A 26,259-nucleotide genomic window follows, 5' to 3' on the forward strand; every position below is an offset into this window, starting at 1 on the left:
TTAGCTGCTGGAATTGAAGAGAAATGAAGAGAAATCTAGATATTTCCTATTTAGTCCTAGTTTTATTTACTTAATTTTGCAATATTCCAATTTTACCCTTAATTTATCAATTTTTCTGCTGATTTCATACCCTTTCCGTCCAGCCCAAATAATCTTGGGTCTAATTGCCTTTTAAATTCTTTCTCATTAAACTCTTAAGCTATTTAATCACTCTAGCAACTTTTACACCTATTACAATTTAGTCCTTTTCATTTAATTGACTACCCAAACATTAAAATTTCCTAACGAAATTTTAATACCACATTAATAACATTTCATAAATATTTATAAAATTATTTTCGACTCGGTTTTACGAAATAGAGGTCCCGATACCTTATTTTACCCAATTTCTTCAATAATTTCTTTTTCTAACTAATCACTAAATCGATAAAATTTTCCTATCAATATTTTCATACGATTTTCCTATCATATAAATTTTCAAGCAAAAATATTGAAATAAATTTCTCTTTAAATCGGATCTATGGTTACGAAACCATTGTTCCGATAACATTGAATTTAGGACATTACACACTATGTGTCTTCAGCCTCTTAAAATAATAAAAATTAAGATAGTTTTGATAGCTTCAACACTGACGGTTTGACACATATTTGGACTAATCCAAAATGGATAATAACAATATATTAACAAATATAGTTAAACCAAAACTCAAAAATATTACAAAAAATTAAAAGTTAAAAGTTAAAATTACATATTTATTTATGGCTCTGATACCAATGAGGCTTAAGGATCTAAAGATGAATGTAAATGAAAACTTAGAATTTTAAATTTTAAAAAAAAATTTTAAAGAATTTGTTGGAGGGGTTTTTTGAGAAGATGGAAAAATTGTGCTTAAAAGAATTTTGAGAAAATTAAGACATGCCTTTTATCTCCTAATTAAGAGTTTTTTACAGAAGGCTCTTACCTCTTTTACAATGACATTATTGAGGAATCTATTTCCACACATCATTAAAATTTTAATAGTTTTGCATACATTATTACAATTTTAGATACTTTTGCAGGGAATCTACACTATTCATCTTGTTTTAGAATATATTCCCTCAATCATTTCAAAAACTCTGCAATGAATCTCACTATTCTCTGAATCATTTTAGAATATATTCCCTAAATTTGAAGACTTTACAAGGAACCTTACTATTCATCTTTTTTATTTTGAAGACTTTTGCATGTACATTTCAAAAACTTTATACGGAATCTCACTATTTATCTCATTTTTATCATTTTTTATCGATTTTAGTGATTGTCACTATTGTAGTATCATCTACAAGATCTATTGTTTTAATTTAAGATGTTGACGATTTATTGTCTTTTGAATCGAAGTATGTTGAGCTAAACATTTTAGCCATAAGCTTCCAATATTCTATTTTGGTCTTGGCCTAAGCCAACAATGCGCTAACAATAAACTTTACAACAGTTTGGTTTGAGGCAATGGACTTGCACAATCTTGAATATTTGTTGAAAAATCCATCTAAGCACTAAGAATTATATTTCTCGTCATTGAATTTTTTCCACCACTTTGTTTTAAAATTTCGAGGTAACATTGGGATCCTCATTTATTAGTACTATTCATAATCATAATTCCATGAAACAATCCAAAAAAAATACATAATTTTGAAAAGAAGTGAATTGTTTTGAATTTGTGTTTATAATTTGGCTTTAGTTAAAATTTGTTAAAAATTTTGGGTCATAAGTTTTGGATTTTTTCTAATAAGATATTAAAGGAATATGTTCCATATCAATTCAACCATTCTCGAAACCAGTTGGGAAATTTTTATTATGTACCATATTTGAAGTAAATGAATGAAGAGTATCTCGTACTCTAGTTGTTGACGATGAAGACATTGTACCAAGCTATTTGGAAGTCCTAATATGTGAAATATTGGTAAAATATGGGTGATGGTTGTGATGAGAAAGTCTTTGTAACAAGCTTACTGTAATACCCCTACCCGTATTCATTGCCGGAATAGGGTACGAGGCATTACCGGAGTTTACGAATTAATTTTTTTTTTCAATTCAACATATTTTCATGATAGATTCATGCATTTATATAAGATAACGTCATCACATATCTATAACCAGGTTTGTTAACCATACTAATGGCTAACTTTACATTCATTTCACGTTAACATTTACTTTGTTAGCTTATACATGCCATTGATTTCCAAAATAAAGTTTCTTTATATACTGAAATCCTGAGGTTGACAGTGTGATGTGTCTCCGACCAAATCCGACCTCCGAGCTCTTAACACTACAAAACAGGGAAAAAGGAAATGGGGTAAGCACTTTGTGCCTAGTAAGCTCATGTAACAAGAATTATACTTACCTAATATTTTCAATACAATATAATAAACATTCATATATCCATTCAATGCATTATTACCCTAACATGCACAAACTCAACATTCAAGTTAGTACAATAATTTCCATGTATCAATATCAATAATATATATACCATGATTGATGTACTCATCAATACCATGATTTCCATTTCCTTGCTATTTTTCCATATTTATCCCGCTGAATTTATCGAAATTTCGATGGATTTTCAGAGGTACACTTTTAGTGTACAATTCTGGGTCCGTCAATTCATATTCATGTGCGCACATTTCCATTTCAGAGAGCACACTCCCGCGAACCTCAACCTTGCAGCGGGATTACCAGTCCAGGCTAAATCCCAATATCATGTCAAATTCATCAAATGGCAGTAACATCAAATCAGCCAGGAAACAATAACCTCTTACCATCAGTGGGCAATTTTTATAAATTTTATCCACTAACACAGACTGGCCCAGGGGGTTCGAGACTTTAACCACAAATTTAGTAGGTTCAACAGATAAATTTTTAACAATTGCAAGTTTAACACATATATATGAATACGTAGAACCAGGATCAATCAATGCAGTAATATCAGTATCAAGTAAAAAAAATGTACCAGTAATAACATCGGGTGCTGAAGCATCTTCTCTGGCACGAATGGCATATGTCCTAGCAGGTGCTCGTACCTCAGGCCTACTTATAGTATCTTTTGTAGCTCCTCGACTACCATTGACATTACCGGATGGTCGAGGTGGTCTGCCCCTCGAAACTAGATTACTCGGCTTCGATATATGTTCAACTTCTTTTTCAACCCTTTCTGGACAATCTCTGAGGAAATGGTCAAAATAACCACATCGGTAACAAGCCCCACTCTTAAATTGGCATTCACCAAAATGAGCTTTATTACAGTACTGGCATCTCGGTTTAGGAGTGCCAACACTGCCAACACTGGTCACTAATGGAGTAGAAGGCCTTGGATTAGTGCGTTGAGAACCTCGTTCTTTGCCCGAATACCCAATGGCTGAAGTAGGACGATCCTGATATTTCTTCAATTTCTTTGAAGCAGAAAACTGGGATTTTCCCATCGGTCTTTTACTAAAAATTCGAGCTTCCCTCTCAGCCTGTTTCTTTTCTTTACTCAATTCTTCTGCTTTATAAGCTCTCTCTGCCAATGTAGCAAACTCTCGAATTTTAAGAATTCCAATCAGTAACTTAATGTCTTCATTCAACCTTTCTTCAAATCGTTTACACATTTCAACTTCTGACTGTACCCATTCTCGAGCATATTTACTCAATCGAACAAATTCTCTTTCATATTCAGATACTGATCTATTGCCCTGTTTTAGCTCAAGAAATTCTTTTCTTTTCTGGTCAAGGAACCTCCGGCTGATATATTTTTTTCTGAATTCGGTCTGAAAGAATTCCCATGTAATCTCTTCTTTCGGAACAACTGAAGCTTTAGTATTCCACCAATGGTAAGTTGTATCTTTTAGTAGTGAGACGGCACATTTCAGACATTCTTCTAGTGTACAAGATAATTCTTCCAGAACCCGAGTAGTATTTTCTAACCAGAATTCAGCCCGTTCGGAATCATCATCAACTGCTGCTCGAAATTCTTCGGCCCCATATTTTCGAATTTTATCTACTGGAGCTTTCTCTTTTCTAACAGATTCAGTACCTGTACCTTGTGGGATCTCGGGAACCGGTGAAGGAGCAGGAAGGGGAGCTTGAACTTGCTGCACTAAAGGGTTAGTTCTTAAGTATTGATTAAACCATTCATTCATCATTTGAAAATAAGGCTGTTTTTGCCTCCTCCCCTCGACCCTCTGTCTCAGGCCTTCTACTGCTAGTTTCTTCTCTTTGTACTGAAGCCGGAGCATGACTCCCAGCTTCCTCAGATTGAGCTTGGTCGGATGACATTACTATAAGAAAAACACATTTTAAATGGTCAGGAGATATCACACTATCAACAATAATTTAAATGGCATGTATAGCTAATCCCGTATTTGCTACATCGGTCCTAGAACCGGCTAAACCGTAGCTCTGATACCAATAAATGTAATACCCCTACCCGTATTCATTGCCGGAATAGGGTACGAGGCATTACCGGAGTTTACGAATTAAATTTTTTTTTCAATTCAACATATTTTCATGATAGATTCATGCATTTATATAAGATAACGTCATCACATATCTATAACCAGGTTTGTTAACCATACTAATGGCTAACTTTACATTCATTTCACGTTAACATTTACTTTGTTAGCTTATACATGCCATTGATTTCCAAAATAAAGTTTCTTTATATACCGAAATCCTGAGGTTGACAGTGTGATGTGTCTCCGACCAAATCCGACCTCCGAGCTCTTAACACTACAAAACAGGGAAAAAGGAAACGGGGTAAGCACTTTGTGCTTAGTAAGCTCATGTAACAAGAATTATACTTACCTAATATTTTCAATACAATATAATAAACATTCATATATCCATTCAATGCATTATTACCCTACCATGCACAAACTCAACATTCAAGTTAGTACAATAATTTCCATGTATCAATAATATATATACCATGATTGATGTACTCATCAATACCATGATTTTCATTCCCTTATTATTTTTCATATTTATCCCGTTGAATTTATCGAAATTTCGATGGATTTTCAGACGTACACTTTTAGTGTACAATTCCGGGTCCGTCAATTCATATTCATGTGCGCACATTTCCATTTCAGAGAGCACACTCCCGCGAACCTCAACCTTGCAGCGGGATTACCAGTCCAGGCTAAATCCCCTGCAATATAAACTCATAGAGTATTGTCGGGATTACCAGTCCAGGCTAAATCCCCTGCAACGACAATTACTCTAATGAGCTTGGATCTGAATTACCAGTCCAGGCTAAATTCAGACCCTAATTCGGATTACCCGTCCGGGCTAAATCCATTTTACACATATTCTTCGGGAGGGCTATATCAGGATAGGATCACCCGTCCGGGCTAGATCCTTTTTACCGTCGATTCCTTTTTAGAGATCCATCGAATTTTCCTTTCATTCAACTGGGATTTCTTCCCATTTTATCAAATATATCAATGTTTCATTAATTTTCATACAATGAACACTCAAATCATATTCACATCAATAACATACAATCTCAAGCATTTAAGAATATAATTCAAGTTACATGAACTTACCTTGATACTTGTTTGTAAACAGTAAAAATCTATTAATCCTGAACTTTTTTCTTTCCTCGATCTAGCTTCGTATTTGAATCTTCTGGATCTAAATAAATAAATTTAATTATCAATTTAATACATTTCATGTTCATATGCAACATTCTCTATAATTCAACTATTATTTATAGTTCATTCAAAGCTGTCTACTTGAGTCATAGTCACTAAATTATTTATAACTTGAGCTACAGAACTCCAAATTAAGATCCGTTAATTTTTCCTGAAACTAGACTCATATATATTTTTACCATAAAATTTTTAGAATTTTTGGTTTAGCCAACCAGTACATTTTATTCTTCAAAGTCACCCCTGTTCTGTTGTCTAACAGTTCTGACCCTTCTTCACTAAAAATAAATTATCTCTTTATACAGAATTCAAATGATGTTCTTGTTTGTTTCTATTAAAAATATACTCACTCAGAATTCTATACATATAAATTTAAGTCCCTAATTATTTTTATTCAATTTTTTATAATTTTTCAAAGTCAGAACAGGGGAACCCGAATTCATTCTGACCTTGTCTCACAAAATTCATTATATCTCAAAATTTACAAATCCATTGCTTACAATATTTCTTCTATGAGAAACTAGACTCAATAATCTTTAATTCCATATTTTGTTCATCTTCTAATTTGATTCCTACAATTTTTGGTGATTTTTCAAAGTTAGTCTATTGCTGCTGTCCAAACTGTTTTAGTGCAAGCTGTTTATTACCATTTTTCCCCTAAGCTTTTAATAAATGATAATTTCGTCCCTACTCAATTAGCCTCTCAATTGAGCTGATTTTTCTCAATTAACATTTTATTCTATCACCTTAAACTAGTTTACAACCTTTAGGAATCAGAATTTCAGCAATAGACTTTAATTCCAAACATTTTCACAATTAGGTCCCAAAAATCAATTTCCATTGAAATTGCCTAATAAAATCATCTCATAAACAAGTTAAAGCTTTAATTTCATTCTATTTCATCATAAACTTACAGCACTCAACCATGGTGACTTTAAATTTCATCCATGAAATCAAAAACTAATGAATTTAATAGTAGGATCTAGTTGTAAAAGTCTTAGAAACACAAAAATTACAAGAAAAAGGCAAGGATTAACTCACTTGGTGCAAAAATTATGAAATACCAGCTTAGAGAACCCTCCTATGGCATTTTTAGCTGCTGGAATTGAAGAGAAATGAAGAGAAATCTAGATATTTCCTATTTAGTCCTAGTTTTATTTACTTAATTTTGCAATATTCCAATTTCACCCTTAATTTATCAATTTTTCTGCTGATTTCATACCCTTGCCGTCCAGCCCAAATAACTTTTGGGTCTAATTGCCTTTTATATCCTTTCTCATTAGACTAATAAGCTATTTAATCACTCTAGCAACTTTTACACCTATTACAATTCAGTCATTTTCATTTAATTGACTACCCAAACATTAAAATTTCCTAACGAAATTTTAATACCACATTAATAACATTTCATAAATATTTATAAAATTATTTTTGACTCGGTTTTACGAGATAGAGGTCTCGATACCTTATTTTACCCAATTTCTTCAATAATTTCTTTTTCTAACTAATCACTAAATTGATAAAATTTTCCTATCAATATTTTCATACGATTTTCCTATCATATAAATTTTCAAGCAAAAATATTGAAATAAATTTCTCTTTAAATCGGATTTGTGGTTACGAAACCACTGTTCCGATAACATTGAATTTACGCCATTACACTTACAACTTTCTAGTCAATAGGTTTGTTTGGACAAGAATGAATGTGTAATTATTAAAGTAGTAATTACACTTTCTTGTAATTATAAAGAAGTGTAATTCCTTATACATGTTTGGTTGAAATAGTGTAATTACATCGTAATTCCCTATGCCATGTTTGGTATTACAATTTGTAATTTCACAGTTACATAATTTATAATTTACAAAAAATATTAATAAGCAAGTAATAATAATCAAATTCAAATCATCATATTATTATGTTCGATTAAAAAAGTAGTTGATAGCATGATTACTAATAAAAATAGTAAGAAAAATAAACATCATATGCAGTTTTATCTAAATTTTCTAGTGCATATTTGTTAAGTTATTCTCTCTTCAATATTTAACATATGCTCCTTGAACGAGTTCATTATTATCTTAATTTGAATATGCATCATTAAATTTATCAACATCTCCTTCTTCCATGTACTCTATTAAGTAGGGATCATCTCAATTCCACCTATGATTGAAGTTATGAAATATACAACATGCTAGTACGATTCAACCTTGTTTTTTTATACTACACTAGGGTGATGTTGTTAATAAGAAATACTTTTTTAGAGCAACAAATATCTTCTTAACCATATCTCGAAGTTTTGAATGTCTTAAATTAAATAGTTCTTGAATTGTTTATGATGTTTGTGTCTGGAACCATTCTATCAAATGGTATCATACCTCATAATATTATGCAAGAAATTTTTTTCTATTTGCATAATTACCATTGACCTTGTTATATTTGGGCTCGTAGCCCGAATAGTCTATAACTTTAATTATAAAAACTTATATAAATTTAATTGATGGTTACTAAACTAATTAAAAATACGACTAAGGCAAGCGCACTTATCGAACAATAGTATAGCTATGGTGAGTAGGGAATATCATATCCATGATGACTAAAAGTACTAGTAATTACCCTTTTTTTATTATTTAGCCAATAATTTGGAGTGATTGTTTTTAATCTAAAATTACTAAACTAATCTAACTAAGAACGCAACAGAGAAAGAAATAGGAAAATAATCGAAGATAACCAATGAGATTGACAATACCCTTATTGAAAGAATCCACCTAGACTTCACCTATTATTATGAATATGAATTAAACGATTTATTCACTTGTGTCTTGATCCATAGAAATCCCTAAATTATATTAATATCTCTTTCGAAAGTAAGAACAACTGACTATGGGTTGATTAATTGAAATCTCTTTCTAATTCAAACCCATATTGTTGCATTAACTCGATCTATGGATACCCTATATTAGATTTGACTCTAATCTAGTAGATTTATGTCGTCATATTTCTAGGATTGCATGCGACTCCACTCAATTATACTAGATCTACTCTTAAATTGAGACTTTTGCTCCATTGAAATAAGCACATTAAACATGAATTAATATCCCGGAAATATTAAAATAAGAAATAAGTATACATAATTGAGAATGAGAATCAAATAATTGTCATGTAAATTAGAAATCAAATAATAAGATTCATCATAGGTTTCATCCTCCCTAGGTATCTAGGGAATTTAGTTTATAATACTGAATAGAAACATCTCAAGGTTAGGATAACTACAAGATATAAAGAAACTGAATAAAACTTCGAAAGAAATTAAATGGAGATCTTCGATCTTGAGGGAAATCCGCTTTAGAGTTGATTCCGATGGCGTTCTTTGAGTGTTTTATTTGATCTTTTCTGATTTCCCTCTTAGGTCTTATTCTAATAGGTATTTATAGACTTTAGAATGCTCAGAATGCCTAAAAACTGGGTTTTTCCGTGTATTTGGGAAGCAGGGTATGAAATTGACAAGAGCTGGCACATGGGCGTGTGTCCAGCCCGGGTGGATCTTGAAAACAGCTTTTTTTGTCCGATTTTGGCTCTTTTTTCACTCCTAAATACTTTTCTAAGTATAGAAACATGAATTTAAAAGAATTAGGAGCATCAAATTCACTAATTTGCATAATCAATCATCCAAAAACGCATTAATAATGAAATTAAAATAGGTTACTTTTATAATTTATCATTAATTTAGAGAAAAAATTATGTTAAACTATACCCCTTCTTATAATATGTAAATTAAATCAAAATAATATAAAATTTATAATATATAAATTTTATCAAAGGGATTATAAATGGTCTAAAACTTTCATAACACTTCTTATAAATACTATAATTTTTTGTCATAACTTTAGAAAATTATTTATTATAATTAAGTTATGATAATAAAAAATATATAACATTTTTTATGAATAAGTATATTATTTTTTATCATAAAATTTTTGGCTATAACTTTAAAAAATTTTAAGTTTCAAATAAATTATTGTTATAACTTTATAAAATAAACATTTTTTTATAATATAATTTTTTTTGTCATAACCATCCTAAACGTTCATATGTGTTCATAAATTATATTAGCCATATATGCCCCCTAAAAAAGTCTATTGGTCAAATAGATCGTTTTTTTTTAATTTAAGGAAATATGATGATTTTAGGAAGAGAACTGCACACACTTTCTGTACAGGTGGTAGGAAAGCGTGCTCAGCTGGACACGCTTTCCCTTTAAATCACTTTTTTTTTTACTTTTTTAATATAACTAGTATCTTTGGTGAGTTGGTTAAATGTTAGTGATTTTGTCATTAAGTCCTGTATTTGATTCCTCTCCTACTCACATTTGTTTTTTATTTTTTAATTTCATGTTGTTTTAAGCTTTTTATTATTTTGAATTAATGTTTTTAACATATCAACTCTCTTGATTAAATGGTTAAATAATAATAATTTTATCTTGGAGTCTCGGGTTCAACTTCCCTTCTTCTAAACGCATTTGTAATTTTTATTTCATGTTGTTTCAAGCATTTTTTATTTTTTAATTAATAAATATATTTTTTCAATTTTTCAATTCATATTTTTAATTAATATCTCTTTTATTCATGAAATCAAACAATTATTACAAATATCATTATTTTTAGTAAATATAATTTTTATATGTGTAATATTTATTTTTCAATCCATATCATGAGTGTAATAAATTTTTGTATTATATATTTGTGTATGTGTATTTAATATATTTCACATATAAACATAATGATATTTGAAATAATTAGTTAAAATATTTTACATATAAAAATATTTGAAATATCATACCCACAATGTAGATGAAAAAACAATGATATTTAAAATATTTTACATATAAAAATAATAATTATATTTGAAATAATTGTTTCATCTTATAATATTAGAAATCACCATACTCATAATATACGAGGAGAAAATAAATGTTTGACATATAAATATTATAAAGAAAAATATATCAAAAAATTAGTTGATGTTTATTTTATATATAAATGAGTTATTAATTTCAAATATTTTTAACATAATAATATATGTAAAATATATATTTATTATATAATTACATATTTATTATTTGATTTTATCAATAAAATAGATATTAATTAAAAACATGAGTTAAAATAATTTTATTTTGAAAATAATATATTTATTAATTTATAAAAAAAAGCTTGAAACAATATGAAATACAAAATACAAATATGTTTAGAAAAGGAGGAATTGAACCTGACACTCAAAGACAACCACTAACATTTAACCATCTGACTATAACAACTAATTATAATAAAAAATTTAAAAATTGCGATTTAAAGTTAGGCGGGCTTTTTCTTGCCACTTATGTAGAAAGTGCGATGAGCTGGACGCACTTTCACACACTCTCTCTAAAATAGGTTTATTTCCTTAAATTTAAAAAAAAAGGCCTATCTGGACAATAAACTTTTTTTTTGGTATATATGGCTAATCTAGCAATGTTCATACCACAATATAATTTTTATAACTTGTATAAAATTATTTAAAAAAAATTGACTTTGGTATAATCATGTACGTAATTACTTCAATTCTCATCCTTCCCCTCAATAATTAGAAATTGTAATTAGGGTGCTTCAATTATATCCAATTTGATGAGACCCACCAATTAAAATGATTACCCAAATATTCTACTAAAAGCTAATTAGGTGGTTAATTTCCAAACATGTGGTATACCACGTTAGTAAAGTGAACAAAGGTGATTTAAAAAAACCTAAATTTAAAATGTTTAAAAAAACCAAAAAGTTAAATGAATAAGAAGTATAATTTTATTTAATAAAATTGGAGAGTTATTTGATTACATCTTGAAGATCATCAAAATGATGCATCCCATGGCAAATTCTGACCTTTGTTTTTGTAAATCAACACATCCATTATATGAGAAATGGAAGTGGTAATGAATAAATGAAGTTTTGGTCCGCGCCGACCTAATAGAACAAGCTATAGATCATTATGGTCGTAAATATGATAGCAATTTAACATCTTTTTTTATCTTCAATACCCAAAGGACTAAATTCAAAAAATGGCAAATGCAAAATAATTTATTTGTTACCATTCCTTTTGCCCATCCATTCCCCGATGCCGTTTACTTTTCTTTTTAATTTAATAATCGAAATTATTATTTATATGTGGAAATCATAATCCTAATAATAACACCCAGTACAAAAAATATAAAACTTAGGAATCAGTACAACAACCACCAAAAAACCCAATGGCTAACAGCTAAACATAACCAAAAAATATGCATAATTGGAATTAGATTTGGATATGGAATTGCCTTAGCTCCACCGTCACTTGTCAGTCGTAAAAAAATAAAGTGTTGTATCATGTCATCGGTAGGGCATGACAGGACAGGCTTTACATGATAGATTGTGTTTTGACTTTATACATACCATGCAATCATATCTTACATATTAATTTAACATTTAATCTTCTTATTATATTTTAAATTATTTAAATTGTATAATTTTTAATTCAGTTAAATATTTGTTTGTGTGAAATTATAAAGTAAATATTTAAAAGTCAATATATGATCTAAGTCTACATATATTTTGTACCTTTGAGACTTAGTTTTATATTTTATTTTTAAGAATTTAGTCTCTTATCTTTTAAGAATTAAAAATTAAAATTAAATTGTTACAATTGTTAAAAAATTTTTTATTAAATTCTTTGGTTTAATATTTTAAAATTAAAAAATAATAATGCTCTTAAAAGAGCACTCATACAAACTCGTCATAATATGGTATGTTTTCTTAGAATAATGTTCTTAAAAAATTTGACGTCAGCATTTTGATTGTAATATCAACAAAAGACCTAAAAAAATTGAAAAACTATTAAAGTGTGCTTGGTTTGCAAATCTTAAATTAAGTTTCATAATAAGATTACGAGAATGTAATATTATCTTATTTGATTCATTTGGCTATAATATAAAATTCAAGTGCGTAATTGACAGAATGTAAAATTACATAGAACCACATTTTTTTCAATTTTTATTATTATAGAATTTGTCTTTTCAAACAAGTTTAGTTCCTGTAATACTTTTAATATCAGTTTTCATAAAATTATGATAATTATTACTTTTTTTATAATTTATATAAATTTATAAATCATAATTATAATAATTTATCAAAAGTGATTGCAACACTAATTATAATTTATAATTAATATATTAATAAATACATTTTAAATAAAATATAATAATTATAATTTTGATTTATGACATTTACTATTTTAATAAATTTTAAACTTTATTTAAGAAAAAAACTAAAATTAATTGGAATAATAATAATGAAGGGTAAATTAGTCCAAAATTTATATATAGGAATATATATGGTTATCTATTTTTCATTTGCAATTTCAAAAGTAAAAAAAAAGAAGAAGAAGAAGAAGCTTTGTTTGGGTTTTTTCTTTGATATGTTAATAATAAATTTTATAAATTAATTATAAAGATTGCCACGTATGTTTTAGTTTAGCTATTTTTTAGGCTCAGTTTGGCAATGCTTTTGAGAAGTGCTTTTGAGAAGTACTTTTGAAAATTTTAAGTGTTTGGTATTACTGTCAAAAAGTACTTTTGAGAAGTAAAATGTCTATTTTAGACATGATATTATAAAGTAACAAATATGTATTTAAATAATTTTTAAATTAGTTAATATTATGAAATTTTAGCAATAATATAAAAATAATTTATTATAACTCATTGTTAATATTTTAATATATAATGTTAATTTTAAATATTTCTAAGTAATTAATATTAATTATTTATTAAATTTAATTAAAATATGTAAACTATATTTAAATATTTAAATATAATAATTAAATATTTGTAATTAGATATTGACACAATTGTATTATTTTTAAAAATTATTTTTTATTTTTAATTAATGCTTTTAACACATTTGTAAAACTCATATTAAATAACATAGAAAATATAAACCTAACAAATTAAAATATTACATATATTTGGATTAAAGTTTCAAAAAGGGATAATATTTATATACCAAATATAAATACTAAAAATTTTACAATAGCATTTACAATTTAAAGTGAATTCATTAAACTAGAAGCTATAACATCTCTTGTTAATTCCATTTCAAAACCAATTGAATTGTTTGATTCACCGTCATCATCACCATCGTCGTCGTCGTCGTCGTCGTCGTCATCATCACTTTCTCGACCATGCACAATTTCTAAATCAATATTATTCTCATATGCCCAGTTAATATCTTCGTATTCCATAAAATTTGCATCATTTCGGCCGGCATGTTTTCGGATAAAATTGTGTATCGTCATTGCAGCAACAACGATCATCGTTTGCTTTTCAAAACTATAACTTGGCATATCTCTTAAAATGGCCCATTTTTTTTTCAAAACACTAAATGTTCGTTCAATCACACTACGTAATGATGAATGTGAATGATTGAATACCTCTTCTTTACCAGATACCGGTCTACCTCTACGAAAGTCAGGTAAATGATACCGCTGACCTCTATATGGTCCAAGATAACCTTTCATTTGAGGATATCCAGAATCAACAAGATAATATTTTCCTACATGTCATAATATAACAAACAATTAATTCAAGAATTTTTTTATAAAAATTATCAATTAAAGAACTTATACTTTATTTTTTTAAAAATCACATATAAATAAAATATCTAACCATTTGGTGGGTGCGGAAATTTGTATTTTGGATCTCGAATTGCATCAAGAAATATTCTAGTGTCATGTGCCGATCCTTCCCATCCAGCCATGACAAAGGTGAAACACATATTAAAATCACATACTGCCATGACATTTTGAGTAGGGATACCTTTTCTTCCAATATAGGGAATTTGTTCATTTGGTGGAAGAATAGCGGCAATATGAGTACCATGAATTGCACCTATGCAATCCTGAACAAATAATCATATTAGTCTCGTGCATATTTTAAGTCGACCAAAAATATTAAAAATATAATAAGATAAAATTAAATTTTAACCTTAAAATGCGGCATATATCTAGAATCATTACGTATTTGTTCGGGTATTGAGCTAAAAAAAGGATCTTCGGGTGCAATTAGATCAGTGGCCATCCTTGAAACTTTTTCAAGCACAATTGCAAAGTACTGACTTATTGTTGATCCAGACCTTTGAAATCTTTCTCGACATTGGGAAACTTTTGCACCGGTACCCAAGATGTATAAAAAAATTCCCAATATTTCACTAGAAGATATGTTTCTTGAAGTTTGCAAGTTGTATCTTGTCTCCAGAACTCTCAACAAACTTGTGAATACCATTTTAGACATCCTAAAATTAATCATAGAGCGTGACTCGTGACCGTTAAGGATCTCTCGAATCCATGTTTCACCTGACTGTTTTGAATTCATGCATGGCTGCTTTAATATATACTTCTCGTAATATAATTGTACGGAAGAAGATGCAACAACAAATAATCGATTAAAACATTCCATGCGTTGTAAAATCTCTTTCTTTTCCCTTTCATCATCACTGTCATCACTGCTGTAATTCTCAACTATACTCATCACCTGTCAAAAAATTTGAACATCCAAAATCATATATAAACAACTATTGATAAAACTAATTTAGTATAAATAAGTAGAACATAAATTCAATAACCAAAGACCAAACATAAACAACTATTAATAAAAGTAGATTACACATAGATAAGTAGAACATAAATTCAATATCCAAAAACCAAACATAAATAACTATTGATAAAACTAGTTTAGGATTTTTGTTTAGTCACATAATAGATATCTCCTAACCCTAGAAGATTAGAAAATTTTCAGCTATCCTCCATTTCCGTCTTAAGCCACAAAGCTCTAATCTTGGGATTAATTGATAAAAACATAGTTCGCTTGTCCTTATTGAGCAATAATCTAAGTGCGAAAAAGTATAGCAGACTAGCTTCTGGAACTTCTTCCGACATGCTGTCGAGCACTTTGACTGCTTGTGGAATACCATATGGATCCATAACAGGAGCCAAACTAGATGTGGCTTGACTCATATTGTCAGTTGCATTGCATAATTTTTCTATTTGACTAGACAATCTTGTAGCCCCTCCAATTTGCTTTGAGGATTTCTTTCTTCCAGTTTTAAAATGTGAACTTGATATCTCAGGGTTTTTCCTTTTTTGACCGTTTCCATCAATTTGAACATCATTTGAAATGTAAACATCATTTAAAATGTGAACATCATTTCTCACATTTTCTTCTTCATTCTCTTCAGGTATTTCATTGTTAACATATTCAAAAATATCACTATAGAGTGTACCAGAAGAAGGTGCCCATGCTTTATCACCTGTTGCAACTATCCCCATGAACATTTGGTCTAACTTCCCTTCGAATTCAGGATCAATGTCCGATGTTCTAAATTTTTGAGCTTCAGGCACAACCTACATATCAAATGATAGTTTAATAACAGTAATTATCAATAAACTCATAAATAAGAAAAAAACAAAAATATAGGGAATTATTAATGTACCTTTAGCCTACTCTCCCACCAATCATCCGATGCATCAACGGTTCTTTTTATAGGATTCCACCCTAGACCAGTATCTTCGCCTTTAAGTTTCTTCCAAGCTTTCCATTCTTTTTTTAGGGCATTCCACCTATTTTTAAGTTGTCTTTGTGACAAACCCTTGCCTGTTTATTTCTCAAAGTTAGTCATTATTTTCAACCATCCATCTTTTGTGAAATGAGTACCAGACCTATTGCCTTTCAATATCTCTTTAATACAAATATCACAAAATATTTCTGTCAATCTCTTATCCCACATTGCTTTCACTTTTTTACCACTAACTTCAATCGCCGACGTACTCATCTATTGTGTATACGAACAGATTCGTTTCAGCCAGTAAAGCAATTAAGAAAATCAAATGTCACAAAAGTATATTTTTTTAGATGTGTATCGAAATCAAGATAGGATCCTAAGATTTTTTTTTTCTCAATCAAAATCAACTTTTCAAGAATGGAATAATAACCAAGAAAAAGAACACAACTAATAATAACATCAAACACAATTAAACCATGCAGCTTCAATGACAAAACAAGCATACGAATAAAACATAGAGAGGCTGTTTAACGCTGAAATTATTAATGATTAATAAAATAACCTGAAATATTTTGCATTGGTTAAAAGTGTTTATAGAATTAATTTCTTTACGTTGGAGTAGAAATATGGAGAAGATAGCAGCCAAGCAGCGAGCCATGTTGAGAATTTTCTCGACAATTGGTATCGAAATAATTAACATAGATAAAATAGTTTTTAGGTGATAAATCAAAGTTAGCTTTAGCAGCAAACTTAATTAGCTCATTCATATCAAACATAATTATTCTAATTTTAGATTCTTGATTAAATTGTTCCTGACAATCTAATAATTGTACAAATTTATCTACATCCTCTATCTTTTTATCTGTATGAACTTCTCTGTCATTCTATACTATAAATATATAATATCACTATCTGTAAATTCTTCCTTTAAATATTTCATTATTAATATTTATCTCATTAATCCTATCTTTTTTCCCTACAATATTTAGCTATATCCTATTTTTCCACAACTAAAACATTTACATTCTTTTATAGATTTTTTTATCATTATCTATATTATTTTGAGAAAGTATTTTTCCTCATATATTTCTCTCTTTTAGAATATCTTCTTTTATTTCTCTTAAAATCTTTGTATCTATATTTTCTTATAAGGATATTTTTTACTTCTTTTAATGTTATCTATTTTGTTAATATCTGAATAATCTTCTGACTCATAATTTATATTATTTATGTCTTTCCTATTACATCCTAGTTTAGGTGCTTTAAGATCTGGGCATACATCTTTAATAAATTTTAGATTAATTTTTGCTCTATCTTTAGTAGATTCAAGACATTGTCTTCTATTTGACTACAACTAATATGGTGGCCTATTGTTTTGCAACATTCTGCTATTTTTTTGTTGGGCTGAAGCAACACTAACCTTTTGACTTTCCTTCTTTCTACAAATAAACCAAATTTCAACAATCTTACCTAAACTTGAACGAAAAAATTATCAACAAAACTAACCCATCACTGGAAGCAAAATCTTTATAAAGATAAAAGGCATAGATATAGTTCTTTCAATCTACAAACAACTAAAACAGTTTAATAAAAAAAAGAAGACCCCAAAAAGAACCATTTTTCAGAAATAAATAGTATGAAGCATACTTAACAACAAAATTCAACAGGAAAAAAGAGAGCAAGATTTTGCTATAACGATCAATCGATTGGAATCAAATATATGGGAAAGCAAGATCAAAAGTACCAGATTTGTGGGCGATTTGAGCTTAAGAGAGTGAGTGCAAGAAAGATTTGTGAGCTTTCAATAAAGCAGAGAGTGAGTGAGCGAAGCCCCAAACTGAGAGAAGAAGAGAAGAAGATGAGAACGAAAAAATTAAAGAGAAGAATGAGAAGGAAAAGAAAAAACTCACCGGTGGTGGAGAAGAGGATCAAACCAGAGAAGAAAATATTGTTGAAAATTAAAATGGAGAAAATATTGTTGAAAATTAAAATGGAGGAACAAAACACTTCTGCAAGAATTACAGCAGATGAGACATGTTTTGGTTATGGTTTTGCTTTTTTTACTTAAAATGGAAGAAATAGGTTCTGCAAGAAATCTTTTAAAGCAGCAGGTGAAGATAAGAAGAACAAACCAGAGAACAAATCAGACAAGAAAAGAGGAAAATAATATCCTCTAACGTCTAGAAAAAGCAGAGGTTAAAATAGTAAAATACTGCCAAGAAGTACTTTTGGCTGATAAAAGCAAAAAATTTCTTCTTTTCATATGTGCAAAAGTCCTTTTTTTTAGTTGAAAAAAGTGGTACAGATGAAGGTTATTCTTTATTACTTTTAACAAAAAAATTACTTTTTTGCCAAAAGCCCATCACACAAGTAGTGCTGAACGGGGCCTTAGTCCAAATGTAAATAACTTAAGGTTGAGTTGGAGGCTAAAATTTGATGGATTAACTAGTAAGACTTAAAATTCAAATTTTATTAAAAAAGTTTCAAATTTAATATAACTACCTAAGCTTGAGCTCCATAATTAAGGGAGGATTTAAAAGAACAGAACATTAATGATAGTTTCCTTCTTCACTCACTCTGCAACAATGGTCAACATTAGCCGAATTTGGTCCGTTTGGTAGCGACCACAAATAACTACTGTTTATATTATGTATTCCCATACGCGTCCCTTTCCATCTCTCACTTGCCTCTTTTTCACCAATATCATTACATTTTAATATCAAAATTTGCACCTTATCTTTTTCTTTAATTACGACATCGAGATTGTATTCTCGTTCATGAAAATAAAATAGAGTTAACACCCTAGTTTCAAATAATAATAACTCCTTCGGAAACGCCTAATTTTGTTTTTTGGCTGAAAAACGAATGAATACCCCCATACTTCAAGCAAAGTTGAAGATTGCATCCGGATTTCCAAGAGGGTGAGTTGAACACGATAAGAACAAAATCAATGCACAGTATGCATAAATGTTTTAGACACTTAAAAGGTTATAGGGGGGAAGAGAGATGATAGGTTAAGGTCTAAAATCTGCTAAAAGATTTGCTTTTGACATTCAAAATCTGCACACCATACACACTTACCACAACAACTAACTACTAGTATAGTGTAGGTAGCCCCTTCACATCTATGCCTTAAATGAGGCCCAGGCCCCATTTCGCTACAACACTGCAAACAGTCGCTGCTGTTGGCTGCCACTACTGCTGGCACTGCCACTGGAGAGAGAGGCGCCGTTCCCTTTTTTTCCTGATTTTTTCGTATCTCTCCCCACCACTAACATCCACAAAGGCCCTCAACCCAACTCTTTGTCCTCTTTTTAGATCTCTCTTTCAATGACATTTCATTGATGGCTGATGACTTTATTAACGCCCACCTCTCTTCCTCCTCCAATTATTCGTTATAAAACTCCTGACATCCACTCCTGCTTCTTCTACAAACAGCAAAACAGAACATGGTATATGTCTCTTTATTATACCTTAATTTCTGGAACTTAATTTTTTTTTTCAGTTCATGAAATCATTTGATGTTGATTCAACTTTGTTGGGTGTTTTTTTTCTTTTCAATTTCTTACAGGTTGGTCCAAGATCAATTCCTCATTGGCTTGGGGTTCTTCTTGGACAAAAGTTCTTCGATCCTTGCATACTTCATGAATCTGCAAGGAAGAATGAGAAGAACATTTTCTGCTTGAATTGTTGCATTACAATTTGCCCTCACTGCTTGCCTCTTCACCGTCATCATCGTCGCTTACAGGTTCATTCATCTATAATTTCCCCAGGAATCATATTAAAATTCACCATTGCAGATCAAATTCACTCTGTTTTTCCTTGTACACAGATAAGAAGGTATGTTTATCAAGATGTTATACGATTGAGTGATGCTCAGAAACTGATCAATTGTTCCCTCGTTCAAGTATGAAAATAATCATTGAATTTTTTTTCTTTCTTTTGGATTCTATTCATCTGATCAGTTTCATAACTCCACAGCCTTACACAACAAACAGTGCCAAAGTAATATTTTTGAATGAAAGGCCAATGTCACGCCCATTTAGAGGCTCTGGTAACTTGTGCGTCAAATGCGATCGCGGCCTTCAAGACTCGTTTCTCTTCTGCTCCCTCTCTTGCAAGGTTCATCCTATATTCACACTCCCTAATATTGATTTTCTTACAATGTCACTGTTGTTGTTTCTCTCTTTGTTCTCAACTCTAAATTTGATGTCCTTTTTTCGCAACATGCATGCAGGTTAAGCACTTGTTGTACAAAAGTAGAAATGATTTTTGGTTGGTAGAGCAGGAAGAGGATCCTCAAATGACTCCTGACTCAGTCCTGGACTCCCATAGATCAAGTTGGTCAGGAGGATCCGCAAACACAGCTGCCACTAGCAATGGTGACAGTGGAACCAACTGCAAGCCATCTTTACTTCTTTGCACAGCTACAACCGAGTTTCTCAAGATAAACAAGAAGAAACGGAGCTGCATCCTAACCCCTCGAGTTCCCCACGGCCACAGATGCTCACAGGCTGAGAGTAATAGCCGCCGGAAAGGTGTGCCTCATAGATCACCTTTGAATTAAATGGGTTGTGTTTCCAAAGAAATGGGGAAGTTTTGAGTGCATTGTAAAATCAATTAATTGCTCTTCCTCAAATTTTGTGTAGTTTTTAAACCTATTAGACATAAGAATACATATTAGAATTGGATCACTGTTAAAAGAATTAGAGAAAGATGATTCGTTATGTCAAACTTGTAGTAATTCAGATGGGATTCTAAATCTAAGCCATTGTTGAGTCAAGTTAACTTTTAAAAGTCATGTGAAGGATGTGAATTATATGGTTTAGAAAGGTGCAGACAATTGACCATCTCAAAGGGTGGTTTGTTTAAATGCGACAAAAGGAAAAGTGGGTTTCTCTCGCATTGCAAAATAGTGTTTAAATAAACTATAGCGTCCTTTTGCTGGGTGATTAAACAAGTCATAACAAGCTTATCCATATTATTACTGTTTATATATATAAAGAAAAACCTTGGGGATTTGACGTTTAAATTTATTAAATATCATCAACTATTGAAATCAAAATTGTTGTTATAATGGAACACTAAGAAAAAGCAGAGATTGAATTTTGGTAAATAGTAAAAAGGTAGTATGATAGGGGTTTGAAAGTGTAGTTGAATTTTTGGTACCATTCAATCAAAACCTTAATCTATGGCAAGTTGGGAAACGGGAATAGCAAAATGTCAAATCTGAAGGCATTATTTAAGCCTCTGAGATTGGATTGGAAAAATGGGCCCCTAAAATCAACAAAAGATAAGCAGACAGATAACACCATGGAAAGATGGAATTGGTAAAGCCCACAACACCCTTTTTTTTATTACATTTTGTTTTTTTCCTCTCTTTTCCACATCCTTCTTTTTACCGTGCATAAAACATGACAATACAAGAGGAAAGTATTTAACTTTTTAGCTGTTTGTGCAAATTGCCACCCCCTTTTTCTTTTTTTACATCTGTTCATTCCTTACACTCAGTTAATTTAATAATTGGATTTTAATTTAATTATTTTTAATTATATAATAATTGTATGTTTGTGTAATTATTTAAGTTTGTTAGCTCCATCGAATTGGATGTAATTAGAGTAGTCACTTAAATTATATTTTCTAATTCTTAGCGGTAGGGTAAGAATTGAAGTAATTATACGAATATTTATGAGTATTTGAGTTGATTATAACAAAAAAATTTCTCATATTATAAATCTTAAAAAATTATTTTTTATAAATACTTTATGTATTTTATAAAATCATAACAAAATTTTATATCATTTAAATCCTAAAAAAATTAAAATTATTTGCTAAAAAGTTTATTTTAAAAAATAATTTACATATTATAAAAAATTATATTATTTTATTGTAACTTATTTATGTGTCTTACTGTATATTATAAAACTAATATACTTATTAATAAAAAAAAGAAAAAAAAGAAATCATAACTTATTTACAATAGGGTAAATTACACCAAATACCACTGAACTTTGGTTACTTTTTAATTTTTATCGTTGAACTTTTAAAACTATGCCACTAACATTATTGTGTTATTACAAAGATGCCACTCGAATGTTTAGTGCTATTACTTCAGTAATAGCGTATGGCATGTTAAATCTGCCATGTGTTTAAAAATTTATTTTTAATATTAATATTGAATTAATTTTTAAATATGTTGTACATTTAACATACCGCATCAGACATCACTACTTAAGTAACAATAGTAAACGGCAGAGTGGCATCTTTTGTAATAACGCAATAACGTTATTGACATCTTTGTAATTTTCTAAAGTTAGGTAGCAAAATTAAAAATTAGTCAAAGTTTAATGGTATTTGGTGTAGTTTACCCTTTACAAAAAATAATTTTCTATAAAGTTATGGAAAAAATTATATTATTTATAAAAAATGTTATGAAAGTTATTGAATAATTTATATTTTTTTTATAAATGTTATAGATTATAAAATATATATTATTTTTTATTTAATTTACGTATTATAAAAATAAATATAATCTAACATAAATTTTTTTTCAAATTAAGTTTATACAATTTTGTATAATTAACTCTACATACTATTTGGGCTGAACCGAAATATTAAATATTAAAGAATGAATAACCCAACAAATATGAAATAAAACAATTAGATAAAATTGTATACGATGTGTAATTTTCTTATTATTTTTAGTAGTAATCGTATTATCAACTATTTTTTTATATTAACATAATACATATGATTATTTGATTTTAATTTTTGTTATTTGTTTAAAACTTATTTTTATCATACTAATAATATTTTTTTATAATAATAATTATTTTAAAATTATAAATTATGCAATTGTATAATTATAATTTTCATTATCAAACATGACATGAGAAATCATATTCTGTCAGCTAAATACGACTAAAAAATTACAATAATTTATAATTATAAAATAATATAATTATTACTTTATTAATTACACTTTTATTCAATTATATTTAAAGATAAAATATCGTTTTTGAATTCTCATTGCAAAATCAGAGGCAACAATGATGGAGACCGAAACTTTAATATTAAAATAATATATATTTACATTTATCAAAATGTGAGCAGACAGCACCACGGTACAGACCCGGGTTCGATTCTCGGCTGGTGCACAAGAGTAATCATTTTTGGCGTTCTTTTTCATTTGACAGCTGCTTTGATTGTGTTCTGGTCTGGCATGAACAAAGTTATGTACTTCCTCCCATCCTTGCCAAATCTGTCCACACTCCACCTATCGAAGTAGCAAACACCAGCAATTGAATTTTTTGTTGTCCAAAATTAGGGTATTAATAGCGGGTAACAGTATTTAATAAACACTATTTGATAAAATAAACAATTAATTATGAAATATGCTCAAATCTCATAAAATCATAATCTGATTCCAATATTGTGATTGAAGGATAAAATGAAGTAAATGATACTTAATTCCGGTACTTTATCCCAACCCACCACCATTTAATACCACGTCATTGTGTTTTAAAACACTGTGACAACAAGCCATCAATTACCAACTCCAGCGCCGAACTTAAAAAGGTTAAAAATACACAATTATGCAAAAGCTATTTAACCATGTTAGGCATTGATCTGAAGTTAACCAAAAACTAACAGCTAAACCATGATCATCTTCATGTCCAAAAATAGAAGAAAGAAAAATAAAGTACAGGAATATTCCTACCTAATGAATTTTTGGTTTTAACCAAAGGAAAACGAAAATTACATTTAACACGGTTCAACATTTTCCCAATAAATTCCGGCAGTGCAATGCAGTCCCGGTAGACATTGTAATGTCTACTCCAGACAAGGACAGCATCCTATTCGTAAATATTATCATCAATTTTTGTTCATTTTCATAAACAAATAGGATAAATTTTTAACATAGTCACTTTTATTTAGCTTAAGTTATATTTTAATTACTTATATTTAAAATGTTATGTTCTAGTTACCCGCATTATCGTTTTGTTATGAAATGGTTACTCTGTCCTTAAGATCTGTTACTTCCCAAATGACAGTTCAATGTGACAATTAAATTTAATTTTAAATGCCAGCATGGATGTCCAGTTGGGATGAAAAAAGTTAAATTTTTTTTTATGGAAATAGAATACAAAATTTAGTCTTAAAACTCAATTTTCTCCAATTTAAAAAGAAGTAACAATTGGATTCTTTTTGTAACAATTAGAGAAAAGAATAGCAAAACGACAAAGAAGATGAATAAATTGACACATCAACCTCTATACTTAATTACAATTGTGGTTGCCCACAATATACAAATAAACAAATATGAAGTGTGTCCTTTTTGTCTGTCACAATATAGAAAAATATAAAAAATGGACCACCTTTTTACAAAAAAAAATACATAATATATGAACTCAAAGCCCATGTAAAGAACAAAAAAACTCATTACCTACTGTTATTCATGACTGAACCTTCTATTGAGTCGATCTTTTATTCTTTCATTTTGAATAAAAAATCAAATAATTTAAAATGGAAACAAAAATTTTAAAAAAAATGAGACCGAAGTTTTTTTTTTATTTCAAAGAATAATATGATGCATTAGTTTTGATTATCAAATTAACATCTTCCTTTAATTAATTTAGAAAATTCAATTAATTCAATTTATTTAATTAAAAATTAATTAATTTATTTGCCTAGACATCTATGTTGGCATTTAAAAGTCATTTTAACTATCAAGTCAGATTGTCATTTGAGAGGTAACATACCTTAAAGATAGACTAACCATTTCGTAACAAAATAATATTATAAATAATAAAAATATGATACTTCAAATATATGTTACTAAAATATAACTTGATACAAATAAAAATAATTATTTTAATAGTTTACCCTAAATAAATAATAATATTATAAAAATTATCATAGTTGCGAGTATCGTTATTTTCGTTATTGAAAAAGACTTGTCTTTTTCCATTTCCCCTTTCTCCAAAATTCAGACTTTCATCACTTTGCCTCCCCCCAAATCCTTCAAACCCATCCACACTGCATTCTGACCCGGAAACCTCCTCGCTCCACTATTCTACCCGGGTCGGGTCAATAAGGGTAATCATACGCGCTGCTACTGCGTTTGGACTTACCATTTGAAGCAACTTGCTGCATGGATGTACGTTAGCTGTATTTGATCGTTGGTTTCTGTTTATCCTCATAGTTATATAATAATAAAAAAATCCTTCCACCCCGACCGTTTTCGCATTTCTCAAAAAAGCCTTCACTCAAATAAAATTTATGATTAAATTTTTGTATTATTCCTTATTATATACCTCTAATTCTGATTAACTTTTTGAATGGAATTCTGATAAACTTTTACAGAAATACAAAATAAATAAATATTTGAGATAAATTTATTAAAATTTTTTTTTGTAGAAATCGGAGTGTTCACTTAAGGTAATAATAATGATTAATTTAAAAGTAAATGAAGAGCACATTTTAAATTAATAATGTTTTCAATCATTTTTAATATATGGATTGTATTTAAAATTAAAAAAATGATTATTAAATTTTATAATAAGATGGGTAAAGAAATGCATGGTCCCACCGATAATATTATTATAATATAATGTCCCCTCTTAACCTCTCACTTTCAAGTACAAATCGTATGCATTCATGTCTAACCAACTTGTTCATATGCAAGTAAAAGGTAAGTCATAAATATTCTTTAATTACCACATTAATGACTGAATTAATTTCCAAGTTTTCTATTTCAACTGAATAATATAAATCGGGCATCTCGGAATAAGGATGGGCACTGGCGGTGGACCAACTGGGGTTACAAAATTAAATGGTTTATACTTTAAAACAAGCAACTATTAATGGAGGGATAAAAACGTAAAATAAAATAAAAATCAATTTAATTACAATTTACCATCCCGGAGCTTTCATCTATTGATTGAATTTTAAATTATAATTTATTGAACATAT

The 26,259-nt window shown here is 29.3% G+C and overlaps 2 protein-coding genes across 2 annotated transcripts; one reads left to right on the top strand and one right to left on the bottom strand.

The window, feature by feature from the left end:
- Nucleotides 1–15,366: 15,366 nt before the first annotated feature.
- On the bottom strand, nt 15,367–16,554 carry LOC107888016 (L10-interacting MYB domain-containing protein). Its single transcript, XM_041084240.1, has 3 exons — nt 16,437–16,554; nt 16,216–16,376; nt 15,367–16,126 (listed from the first exon to the last, which is right to left on the bottom strand). The coding sequence occupies exons 1-3, from the start codon at nt 16,552–16,554 to the stop codon at nt 15,518–15,520; spliced, it is 888 nt and encodes a 295-aa protein (XP_040940174.1). The 3' UTR covers nt 15,367–15,517.
- A 2,723-nt stretch (nt 16,555–19,277) lies between these two features.
- Nucleotides 19,278–21,067, top strand: LOC107886094 (protein RGF1 INDUCIBLE TRANSCRIPTION FACTOR 1). Its single transcript, XM_016809922.2, has 5 exons — nt 19,278–19,736; nt 19,856–20,032; nt 20,117–20,191; nt 20,266–20,406; nt 20,522–21,067. Exons 1-5 carry the CDS (start codon nt 19,734–19,736, stop codon nt 20,849–20,851), a joined length of 726 nt encoding a protein of 241 aa, XP_016665411.2. The 5' UTR covers nt 19,278–19,733; the 3' UTR covers nt 20,852–21,067.
- The last annotated feature ends 5,192 nt before the right edge of the window (nt 21,068–26,259 follow it).

This window comes from Gossypium hirsutum, chromosome A12 (genome assembly GCF_007990345.1).
Source record: "Gossypium hirsutum isolate 1008001.06 chromosome A12, Gossypium_hirsutum_v2.1, whole genome shotgun sequence".
Classification (NCBI taxonomy): domain Eukaryota; kingdom Viridiplantae; phylum Streptophyta; class Magnoliopsida; order Malvales; family Malvaceae; genus Gossypium; species Gossypium hirsutum.